This window comes from Canis lupus, chromosome 16, assembly GCF_048164855.1.
Source record: "Canis lupus baileyi chromosome 16, mCanLup2.hap1, whole genome shotgun sequence".
Classification (NCBI taxonomy): domain Eukaryota; kingdom Metazoa; phylum Chordata; class Mammalia; order Carnivora; family Canidae; genus Canis; species Canis lupus.
Genome location: NC_132853.1, coordinates 56,627,551 through 56,639,837, shown reverse-complemented (window position 1 = coordinate 56,639,837; position 12,287 = coordinate 56,627,551). Strand labels below are relative to the sequence as shown.

General features: G+C 45.0%; 1 protein-coding gene across 4 annotated transcripts in view; it reads left to right on the top strand.

Annotated features, from left to right (window-relative positions):
* Positions 1 to 2,573: 2,573 nt before the first annotated feature.
* Positions 2,574 to 12,287, top strand: part of RNF157 (ring finger protein 157) — a 79,549-nt gene continuing 69,835 nt past the window's right edge. For 3 of the 4 annotated variants that reach the window (XM_072781687.1, XM_072781684.1, XM_072781686.1), the window contains exon 1: positions 2,574 to 2,730. In XM_072781687.1, coding sequence (XP_072637788.1) covers positions 2,643 to 2,730 — 88 coding nt within the window. In that variant the 5' untranslated portion in view covers positions 2,574 to 2,642. The remainder of the gene's footprint in view (positions 2,731 to 12,287) is intronic. The other variant, XM_072781683.1, reaches the window with a different exon arrangement.

The window sequence follows — 12,287 nt, the reverse complement described above, 5'->3', positions numbered from 1 at the left end:
TGGGGCTTGAATTCACAACCCCGAGATCAAGAGTCATATGCTTTATGGACTGAGCCAGCCAGGGGTTCCGGGGCCAGGTTATTTTACAGATGAGGAGACTGAAAATTGGTAAGAGCTTAGTCCAAAGTTACCTAACTGGGGTCTTGATTATTCCAACTCAAAGTCAGTGCTTTTTCTCTGTGTCAGTTTCTTCAATTGTGAAATGGGGGTGTTAATAGCACGTAGTTCATAGGGTGGCTTTGAAAGATGAATGCTTTAGTATGTAAAGCATTCAAAACAGCGCTGGGCACAGAGAGTGTTCAATAAACGTCCACTAATATTATTGTGCTATCCCTTGTTTTTCTTTTCTTTTCTTTTTTTTTTAAGATTTATTTATTCATTCATAAGAGAGAGGCAGAGACATCGGCAGAGGGAGAAGCAGGCTCCAAGCAAGGAGCCCAATGCGGGACTCAATCCCAGGACCCCAGGATCATGCCCTGGGCCAAAGGCAGGTGCCAAACGGCTGAGCCACCCAGGGATCCACTATCTCTTGTTTTTCTTTACTAGTCTAAGCTTTGGATTCCTGACTCATTCGTGGGAGGAGGAACCAAGTTATAGGCTTGGACAGTGTTATCTAGGATGAGGAAGGAACCTGTTTCCCAGACTCAGAGCAGGCTGAGCTGGGACCAGAACAGATGCTTGCAAGTGACAGAACTGAGCTGCCCTATTGAGCCCCATGCCCGGCTGGCTCTGACCGAAACCCTCAAATATGGAGAAGCCCATAGGAGGATGGTGCGGGATGTTGAGGGCAGGAAGAACAAAAGTTTCTGAGTGGAGCCCAAGATTATAAGCCTACATTTTACTCTGCAATGTGCTGAAGGCCTTCTATCTTGAGGTGGTTCTAGATTCTTTACGACTCATATTTTACTTTATCGGTACTATAAGGTAGGACCTGCATCTGGGGAAAGGAGTAACGAGAAGGACATGAGTTCTGTCCCAGAGCTATGTCTGGATGCTTTCTAGTGGTTACTGCCAGGGGTTGGAGGTAGGGCTCTGAACTCTGTCAGGGAGCTCTGTGCTGGAGAGAAGGCTGCCCACCAGCTTGTGTGGGCCAGGGACTTGCCTTGTAACTCAAGCCCTCCTCATAGCCATCAGTCAATATAAACAATGGAAATGTGTTCCTGCCATGCTCTGGACTTTTTTTTTTTTTTTTTTTTTTTTAAGATTTTATTTATTTATTCATGAGAGGCAGAGAAAGAGAGAGAGGCAGAAACATAGGCAGAGGGAGAAACAGGCTCCATGCAGGGAGCCCGATGTGGGACTTGATCCCGGGACTTGGGGATCACGCCTGGAGCCAAAGGCAGATGCTCAACCACTGAGCCACCCAGGTGTCCCATGCTCGGGACTCTGGAGAAAACCAAGGCAACTGGGCCTACGTGTGGACCCTTAGCACCATGTCTGTTGGCTAGTGCTGAAAAGAGGGCAATGAAAACCGCAAAAATATAATCAGGAAAGAGCTAGATTCTATTGAAAAAAAAAAAAAAAAGGCTTTGAGAGCCTAATCAAGGGAACTGGACACTCCAGAAACTGTACTTTAAAGATTGTGAAAAGTTGTTGAAGTCATGTTCTAGCAGTTGAAATTTCTGCTGATCAGTCCACCCTCTCGGGGGGGGGAACCACCAGACCCACAAATAAAATAAAAGGCTTAAAATACAGATGTCTATAATTAAGCTTTTAGAGTGCTGCCTTCCGCCTGTCCGAGCCTCCCACTGTCTTGTGTGTTTTCATCGAGGAGCCCTCTCTTGCTCGGCCAGGCCCCGTGCGCCTTTCCCTGCGCTGACTTTTCGCACGCAGGCCTCCAAAGTTTCCAAAAGATGCAATCAGAGGTTGGACGTCTTGATCTTTATCTTGGGCTGATGCTCTCCAAACCTCAGGGCTGCGGGAGCCGCCTCAGGGACCCATCCACGGCGTGCATGTGATAGAGCTCGGAGCTACGTGGGAGGGATGGTGTCATCTTCCTAGCGGGTCACCGGCATTGAGTAACCTCCGCGACCCCTGGGAGGTGGGATCAGCGGAGCGCTCCGGGGCGGAGAGATGCTGCCTCCACGCAGCCGTCTCTCGGCTCGGGATGCACTGGGGGGACCCGGGGGACCCCTCTGCGAGCTCCCGCCTGCCCGCTCTCTGAGGCCAGGGGCGCGGCTGGAGCAGCCGTCCCCCCGCCGGGCGGCCGCGCACCGCCTTCGGGGGTCTGGGACCGGGGCGCCCTGGGGTCCGCAGGAGCCCGGCCCCCGCCCGCGGCCGGCTCCCAGCTCGGGGACCCCCGCGGCTCGCGCCGCATCCCGCCGCCCATTGGCTGGCGCGCCGCCGCCGCCCCGCCCCGCCCCGCCCCGCCATTGGCCGCCGCCTCCGCGGGCCCCGCGCGCGAGCGGTCGCTGACATCACGCGGCCTGCGGCGGCGGCGGCGCCCCCGGCCCGACCCGCTGCCCCCTCGCAGAGGCGCCGCCGCGGGGCCCGGCGGAGGATGGTGCGCGGCGCGCCGGGGGCTCCCCGCCGCCAGAGCCGCAGCGCCGAGGCCGAGCCGGCCGCGGCGGGCAGCCGACCCCCGGTCCGCGCGCGGGGCGAGCGGCCGCGGTGAGGCGCGAGGGCGGCGCGGGCGCAGCGCCATGGGGGCCCTGACCAGCCGGCAGCACGCGGGCGTGGAGGAGGTGGACATCCCGTCCAATTCCGTGTACCGCTACCCGCCCAAGTCCGGTGAGGGCCGGCGGGCCGGGCGCGCCCCGGGCCGGGAGCGGGACGGGTCTGGGGGCCGCGGGCGGGGGGCGGGGGCGGGGGGCGGGGGCTGCGGCTCCCGGGGGGCGGGGTGCCCGCGGCGCCGGCGGGGCCCCTCCCCTGCGCCCGGTGCGCCCCTTCCCTCGGGAGCCGGGGGCGCGCAGACGTGGGCCTGGCCTCGGCCCCCGCGCCGGTGCCGGGCGGCCGGCGGGGTCCGCGCACCCAGGCCTCTGGAGACGGAGACACGGGCGCGGGCTGCAAGTCGGCTGCTCAGGGCGAAGGGCCCGCGCCTGCCGGAGGATGGAGGCCCGGGATGCGCTTGCAGGGCTGGCGCGGTGCAAGAGGCTGTCGGCAGCCCAAGAAGTGTGTAAGACAAATGTTTGGGAATCCGAGTATCCCAGTCAGCCCGGCTGCGCCTTTGCCGGAGTAACGGCAGACCTGGTTTTTGGAATGGGGATAGCTCGGGGACGGGGCACAGGTATTTAAAATGTATGGAAGTGTTAACGTTTGTTTTCAGAATCCTTAAAAAAGGTAAGCGTCTCCAGCCTCCGGGTTGTGGCATAAGCGTCGGAGGCGGAGGAGGGATTTTTGACAGCGAAGGATAGAGGATCGCAAGTGGATTGAGCGCCAGCCAATTCTGAACTGCGGGTGCATGACCTAACTCTCTGCTCTTTATTTTTCATTGCTTCCCCCACCCCCCACCCCCCAAGACTTCTGGGCACCGGTGGCTCCCATCTTCTCTTTGGCCTAGGACCCGATGAGGATTTTGGTGATCTTGGAGAGGTGTCAGAATTGGAGCCTTAGAATAAAGACATGCTAATGAGATGAGCTGGTTTCCCAGCAGTGTGTCCGGTTTGTGCCAGGTGGAAGCAGGGACCAGACAATGAACCTGCACCCTGCAGAGAGTCTGCCGAGAGCTGAGAGCTGTGTTTCTCGCTGCCTTTGTGCCAAAGAATGAATCCTTGCCTAGATGAATATGATTAAGAGCTGTTTTAAAACAGTCTAAGATAAAGCTGCGGGTCTTTAGTGTTTTAATAAAACTCTAATTATGACTGTATGAAACCAATGCCAAAGGAAGCATGCACTTTGCTTTTTAATAGACAAAAATATGCACAAGTATTTGGGAGTGTTTTTTTTTTTTTTCTTTTGCTGAAATCACTTAGCTTTTATTGATTAGAATATAGAGCATGTTTTGCTGAGCTTGGAGATTTCAGCAGTTTGCAGTCTCAGAAGAGGATTCACCCTCCCTTCACGTGTGGGAATTAGCATAGGTAAATCTCTAGAAGGCTGCTCCCTAAAGGATATTGATACAAGTATGAATCTTGGATGATGATCATAAAAGGATAATGGGCCCAAATTAAAACTTTTCTTAACCAACACTCTCAGTGGTTGACAGTCCGAAATAATTCTCTCCACTCCATCCATGTTTTAAAAGTGTTAACTAGTTGTAAATAACTTCTAATTGGAAGTTATGTATGTGAGGAATATTTATAGCAGGGGGATCACATTACTTATGCTGAAGATAAAACACAAAAAAAGTATGAGGGGCCCCCCTGGGTAGCTCAGTCGGTTGGGAGTCTGCCTTCAGCTCAGGTCATGATTTTACTCTGTTCTTGGTGGGAAGTCTGCTTCTCCCTCTTCCTCAGCCCCTCTCCTCTGCTGGTTTTCTCCCTCTCTCTCTCAAATAAATAAAATCTTAAAAAAAAAAAAAAAAAAAAGAATCAGAACATTCAGGTCCCAGTCAGCAAACCTTTGTGTACTTGAGAATTTCCATGAACTTGTATGCTATAGTCTGGAAGCATCTCCTACCCTTCAGCTGATGTTTAAATTGTGTGGGATGATGGTATCATAGCCCTGAAAGGAACCTTTGGGAATTTGGCCCAAGACCCACTCATTTCACCAGTAAGAAAATGGAAGTCCAGAGAAATAAATTAGCATGACCAAGGTCGCCCACCCAGTTAGTGCTGTTCTTGCTAAGCCACCAGCCTCTGCCTTTCACAAGGATTTGGACTTGTGATTTGTGGAAAGGAGGCTGTTCTGCATCAGGACTGAGACAAAACTCAAAGGCCTGTCCTTGTTGGGGAGTCAGACCAGGTTGATTTTGAGAACTTTTCTTACCTTCAATACTGATAGAACAAAGCAAATGACAGAGTCCACTTTCTTCAGGTGACTGGCTAAGCTGTGGACCTCTGGCTCTCTGGAAAGTCTCAGGCTCTGCTTCCTGTGGAATAGTTTCCAAAAACAACTCTGCCATCTATCCCTGCAGCGATGGTCACAGCGCCCAGCAGAATTGCTTTCCTTATTTTATATTTTTAGAGGAACCCCTTAGTTTTGTATGCTCGTTGAACTGGAAACATTTAGAAATTATTGAGAACAGCTGATTTCATGTTGAAACTTAGGTTTCTTTTTTTAGAGATGGGTAGAAATAAAATAGCCTAAATTTTTTATGATTATTTTTGGGGAACGCCTGAGTAGCTCAGTCCATTAATCCTCCAACTCTCGATCTCAGCTCAGGTCTTAATCTTGGAGTCGTGAGTTCAAGCCTTGCATTGGGGACTTCTTTAAAATATTATTTATTTAAAAATTATTTTTTGAGTAAGTAATATAAGTTACATGATTCAAAGTATTTCTTTTTTTTTTAATTTAAAAGATTTTATTTATTTAGAGAGAGAGTGGGGCTGGGGTGGGGTGGGGTGAGACAAAGGGAGAAGGAGAGAAAGAATCTCCAGCAGACCTCCCTTCCCCACACTGCTGAGGGCAGTGGGAGAGGTTGGACTCGATCTCACGACCTCGAGATCATGCCCTGAGCCAAAATCAAGAGAGATGCTTAACTGACTGAGCCACCCATGTGCCCCTATGTTTCAAAGTTTAATAGAATGAAAAGTCATACAGTGAAAATCCTGTTTCCACTGCACAGTTCATCCACCCAGTTTCTCCCCATACACCTCCCATTCCTCTATAACTACTTTTGGTTTCTTTGGTATTCTTCAGAGTTTGTTGTGCAAATACAAGCATACATGCTATTTAGACTGTTCTGCACTTTCCCCCCGCTTTTAAAAAGAGATTTTATATTTTTTAAGTAATCTCTACACTCAGTATGGGGCTTGAACTCACAACCCCGAGATCAGGACACATGCTCTACTGACTGAGACAGCCAGGCATCCCCTCACTCCCACTTTTAGAGATATTAGAGCTCTTCTTATATTATTTCCATATTAGAGAGTATCTTTGTCTTTTTTTTTTAACAGCTATATAATACTCTTTTGTATGCCAGTACCCTGTTTTAACATAGTTTTCTATTGATGAACATTTGGCAGGTGTTTTTTTTTTTTTTCCAATTTTTATACTCTTGCAGCAATGATTAATGTTACACGTAGTTCTTAGGTGATATTTAGTGTGTTAATATATAACTATTAATCATTTAAATAGCAAGGCATGCTGGGAGCTCATTTCTATATAGTATTTCTGCATTAACATAGAAAGCTATTTATAGCACTATTCTGTATTTGGTTGTACCTTTGTAATTTTTAACTTAGGAGCTATGCTTGCCTTTAAATTCTTCTCTAAGGTCTTCACTTCTTTAAAAGCCCATGAGCATTTGTTTAGCAAAGGAATGGCTTTGCTAACATGGTTTTTATGCACACCTGCTCATCTTTTGAAAGGGGTATCCACATTGATAAAAGTCATCAGGTCTGCTCTCTCTATCCAGCAAGAAATGGGCATACTGTAAAGACAATTTAATTAATTACATTTCAGCACTTAATGAATCTAGTTTATTTCTTTCTGTGTATCTGAATAAATTAAATAACAAGAATTATTCATTTTGCTCAGGTTGCTAAGAGCTAAACCTATTATAAAAATTCAGAATGGTAGAGTCCTGAGCAGCTAACATTGTTATTCTCCAAATTTTTGTTCAATTGGAGTACATATATGTTATCACGTGAGTCTGTCCAATGGCAAGAGCAGTATTTAAAGCACGGGTAATGTCTTTGTCCACCAAATAGTTATGAAAGTCTCTCTTAGCTTTTAGGAACATCAATATTAGTTTTGAAACCAAGGACTTAAGAATCTGGAACTTACTACAGAATAAAGAATTGTTTGGTTCTGGCACAATTTGATTGATACTTTAAAATTAAGTAAATTCCTGAAACTCATAGTAAATATATTTAATACCACAAAAAACCTAAATGTTGCTCCATTTAATGATGAAGTCATCAAGATCAAGAGTTCAAATGCTAGTGTTCTTTTTCTTTTGAGAGAGAGTACAGACGCACGCACATACGCATGTGCACATGTGCTCAGGAGTAGAGGGGAGGGGCATAGGGAGAGGGAGAGAATCTTAAGCAAGCTCCATGCCCAGCACAGAGTCTGATGTGAGCTCAATCTCATGACCCTGAGGTCATGACCAGAGCTGAGATCAAGAGTTGGTCATTTAATGGGCTGAGCCACCTAAGGGCCCCTCGAATGCTAGTATTATTTTTTTGTTTTTATTTTTTAAAGATGTTATTTATTTATTCATGAGAGACATACACACACACACAGAGGCAGAGACATAGGCAGAGGGAGAAGTAGGCTCCACGCAGGGAGCTCAATGTGGGAGTCAATCCCGGGTCCCCAGGATCACACCCTGGGCTGAAGGCAAGCACTAAACCGCTGAGCCACCCAGGTGTCCCAGTATTATTTTTTAAATGTTTAGAATGTAGTACTTCTCCTCTTTTTCTTTCTTTTTTTTTTTTTTTAATTTTTATTTATTTATGATAGTCACACAGAGAGAGAGAGGGAGGCAGAGACACAGGCAGAGGGAGAAGCAGGCTCCATGCACCGGGAGCCTGATGTGGGATTCGATCCCGGGTCTCCAGGATCGCGCCCTGGGCCAAAGGCAGGCGCCAAACCGCTGCGCCACCCAGGGATCCCTCCTCTTTTTCTTTTTAAAAAAGATTTTATTTCTTAATTTGAGAGAGAGTGAGTGAGAGCATGAGCAGGAGGAAGGGCAGAGGGAGACTTCCAGCTGCGCAGGGAGCCCCATGTGGGGCACCATCCTAAGACCCCGGGATCATGACCTGAGCAAAGGCAGACGCTTAACAGACTGAGCCACCAGGCACCCACCTCTTGAAACCTCTAATATTTTTATTTGTACTTCACTTCATTATTAGCAGATTGATTTCTTTGACTTCTTGATTTTGTCCTCAGATTTAGGGCCTTTGATTTCCTTATATGATGTGGTTATGTTCTTTTGTTCTTTAGCCTCTCTTTATTACCATTAATGTACTTTATTGAGCACCTGCTATGCACCAGCATATAGATTTTGATCCTTGTGCTCAGTGATTGATTCCTTTGCCAAGTAGCAGGATAGTCTTCAAATCAACTTTGTAATTTAAGATAGAGGTCATAGAAGGGAGTATTAACAGTACAAGCTATTTGTATTAACAATACAAGCTATTTGGTGACAGAATCAGGATGCTCTAAGAAACAATCAATAGGGGGCACCTGGGTGGCTCAGTGGTTGAGTGTCTGCCTTTGGCTCAAGTCATGATCCCGGGCTCCTGGGATCGAGTCCCACATCAGGCTCAACACAGGGAGACTGCTTTTCCCTCTGCCTTTGTCTCTGTCTCTCTCTGTGTATCTCTCTTTAATAAATAAATAAAATCTTAAAAAAAAAAACAATCAATAGGAAATAAATGTACATTAAAAAAATATGTATATTCCTTAAAATAAAATGGTTTATTTTAGGGAATTGGCTCCTATGATTGTGGGGGCTGGCAAGTCTAAAATATTTAGGGCCCGCCAGAAAGCTGTAAACTTAGACAGGAGGAGTTGTAGTCTTGAGTTTGAAATCTGTAGAGCAAGCTGGCAGGCTGGAAACTCAGGCAGGATTTCTGTGTTAGAGTCTTAAGACAGAATTCCTTTTCTAGGGAACCTCAGTTTTTGTTCTCGTAGTCTTCAGCTGATTAGATGAAGCCCACCCACATTCTCAAGGGTAATCTCTTTTACCTAAAGTCAACTAATTATAGATGTTAATCACATCTACAAATACCCTCACAGCAACATCTAGATTAATGTTTGGACAAACAAGTGGGCACCATAACCTAGCCAAGTTGACACATAAAATTTAACAATCATAGTGGCTTCCTATTTTAACTAATTATTCTTACAACGTAGGTGCTAAGCTTGAGGTTTTAGTTGCTGAAAGAGTGCTTGTGCTATGAAAACATTTTTCTAAAATCTAAAAATTACAGCCTTTAAAAATGATTATTTAAAACTTGCACTTCTTCCAGAATTTCAGGACTTATCATCTAGTGTCAGAGGTAGAATGCGGGCATATGTAGATAAATAATACAGACTATACCATAACGAAGTGGGGTATATCCTGAGAATGCAGTTGGTTTAATATCTGAAAGCAATGTTAATATTTTATATATCGATGTTTAATATCAATGTTAATATTTTAGTACAATAAAGGACAAAAACCATATGATCATTTCAATAAGTGGAGACCAAACATGTGACAAATCTAGACTTTTCAAGATGAAGAACACTCAGCAAACTAGGAATAGAAGGGAACTTCCTCAACCTGATAAATCTATGAAAATCCCATGGCTAATATACTTAATGGTGAAATACAGAATGCTTTCCTGCTAAGATCAGGAACAAGGCAAGGATGTCTGCTTTTGCCGTTCCGGGTTGATGGGAGATTCTAACTAGTATGGCAAAATAAATAAACACACATGTTTTTTGTTTTTTAAGATTTTATTTATTCACTAGAATCACAGAAAGAGGCAGAGACACAGGCAAAGGGAGAAGCAGGCTCCTCACAGGGAGCCTGATGTGGGACTTGATCCCAGGATCACGCTCTGAGCTGAAAGTAGATTCTCAACCCCTGAGCCACTCAGGAGTCCCACACATACACGTTAAAAAGGATATTTTTAAGGCACCCAGATTATAAAGAAAGAAGTGAAACTGTCTATTTACAGATGACATGATCCTGTATGCAGAAAATACCAAGGATTCCACAAAAATACTACTACACTTAATGAGTTAGGAAGGTTGTACCTCCAAGATCAGCATACAAAAATCGATTGTATTTTACATGCAAGCAATAATCTGAAAATGCAATTAGGAAAGCATTTAAAAAAACAAAAAGAAAGCATTTCATTCCCAATAGCATCAAAAAGAATAAAATTCTAAGGAATAAATTTAACATAAGTGTAAGACTTGTACACTGAAAATTCTAAAATGTTGCTGAGATTGATGCTTTAAAGAGGTTTTTTTTTTTAATTTTTATTTATTTATGATAGTCACACAGAGAGAGAGAGAGAGAGAGAGGCAGAGACATAGGCAGAGGGAGAAGCAGGCTCCATGCACCGGGAGCCCGACATGGGATTCGATCCCGGGTCTCTTTTTTTTTTTTTTTTTTTTTTTATTTTTTTTTTATTTATGATAGTCACAGATTGAGAGAGAGAGAGAGGCAGAGACACAGGCAGAGGGAGAAGCAGGCCCCATGCACCAGGACCCCGACGTGGGATTCGATCCCAGGTCTCCAGGATCGCGCCCTGGGCCAAAGGCAGGCGCCAAACCGCTGCGCCACCCAGGGATCCCCTAAAGAGGTTTAAAACAATCTAAGTAATTAAACATCTCATGTTGGAAAACTCAGTATTGTCAAGATGCCAACGTTCTCCAAGGTGATCTAAAAATTGAGTCAAAATTCCAGCAGACTTTTTTTTTTTTTTAAGAAATTGACCAGCCGATTCTTATATTTATGTGCACATACAAAGGATCTAGCATATCCAGAACAATTTTGAAAAGGAAAAACGGGGGCCTGGCTAGCTCAGTTGGTAGAGCATGTGACTGTTCTCTGAGTTGTAAGTTTGAATCACTCACTGGGTGTAGAGAGTACCTAGAAATAAAATCTTAATTAAAAAAGAAAAAAGGGATCCCTGGGTGGCGCAGCGGTTTGGCGCCTGCCTTTGGCCCAGGGCGCGATCCTGGAGACCCGGGATCGAATCCCACATCAGGCTCCCGGTGCATGGAGCCTGCTTCTCCCTCTGCCTATGTCTCTGCCTCTCTCTCTTTCTCTCTCTGTGACTATCATAAATAAATAAAAATTAAAAAAAAAATAAATAAAAAAGAAAAAAGAAAAAAGAAATGGAAGAACAAAGTTGGAGGACTTTCACTATCCAATTTTAAAAATTATTGATTTTTAATCAATTTTTAATACCACAGTGTGGTATCGGCAAACAAAAGTTATATAGGTTAAAAAAAAAAAGTATATAGATCAATGGAACAGAATTGCAAATCAGAAATAAAACCTTAACATTTATGGTCAGTTGATTTTGACAAAAGTACCAAGACAAGGGGTGCCTTGGGTGGCTCGGTAAGCTGAGTGTCCAACTTTGGCTCAGGTCATGATCCTGGGGTCCTGGGATTGAGCCCTGTGTCTAGCCTAGCCCCTACAGCTGGCTCTGCGCTCAGCAGAGTCAGCTTCTGCTCCCTCTTTCCCTCCCCCCACTTGTGCTCACTCTGTCAAATAAAGTCTTTAAAAAAAAAAAAAAAAAGTACCAAGACATTTCAAGAGGCAAAGGATAGTTTTTTGTTTTTGTTTTTTTCCAACAAATGCTGCTGGGACATTTGGATAATGATAAGCAAAAACCAAAAAAGACTTAGTTCTTCACATCACCAAAAATTAACTCAGAATGGATCACAGAATGAAAACGCAAGTCAGTCACAGGGGGAGAAAATATTTGCAAATTGTATATATGATAAAGGATTTGTATCAAGAATATATAAAGAGGGATGCCTGGGTGGCTCAGTGGTTGAGCATCTGCCTTCGGCTCATGGTATTATTCCAGGTCTGAGGATGGTGTCTGAAATCAGACTCCCTGCAGGAAGCCTGCTTCTCCCTCTGCCTATGTCTCTGCCTCTCTTTCTGTGTCTCTCATGGATAAATAAATAAAATCTTTTTTTAAAAAAATAGAATATAGGGCAGCCCCGGTGGCGCAGCGGTTCAGTGCCGCCTGCAGTCCAGGGCGTGATCCTGGAGACCCTGGATCAGGTCCCACGTCAGGCTCTCTGTATGATGCCTTCTTCTCCCTCTGCCTGTGTCTCTGCCTCTCTCTCTGTCTCTATGAATAAATAAATAAAATCTTTATAAAAAATAAAATAAAAAATAAAAAAATAGAATATATACAGAACTTGTATAATTGGGTAAGAAAAAGACACTCCCTCCCCCCCCAAAAGAAAAAGACAACCCAACTAAAGAAGGAACAATGGTCTTGAATAGACCTTTCTCCAGAAAAGGTATACAAATGGACAATAAGCACATGAAAAGATGCTCATCATCATTAGCCATTAGGGAAATGCAAATCAAAGCTACAATTAGATACCACTTCACACCCACTAGGATAGCTATAATCAATATAACAACTAATAACAAGTGCTAGTGAGGATATAAAGAAATTGAAACTCTGGTACCCTGCTGGTAGAAATGTAAAACAGTGCACTTGCTTTGGAAAACATTTGGCAGTTCCTTAAATGACTCAATA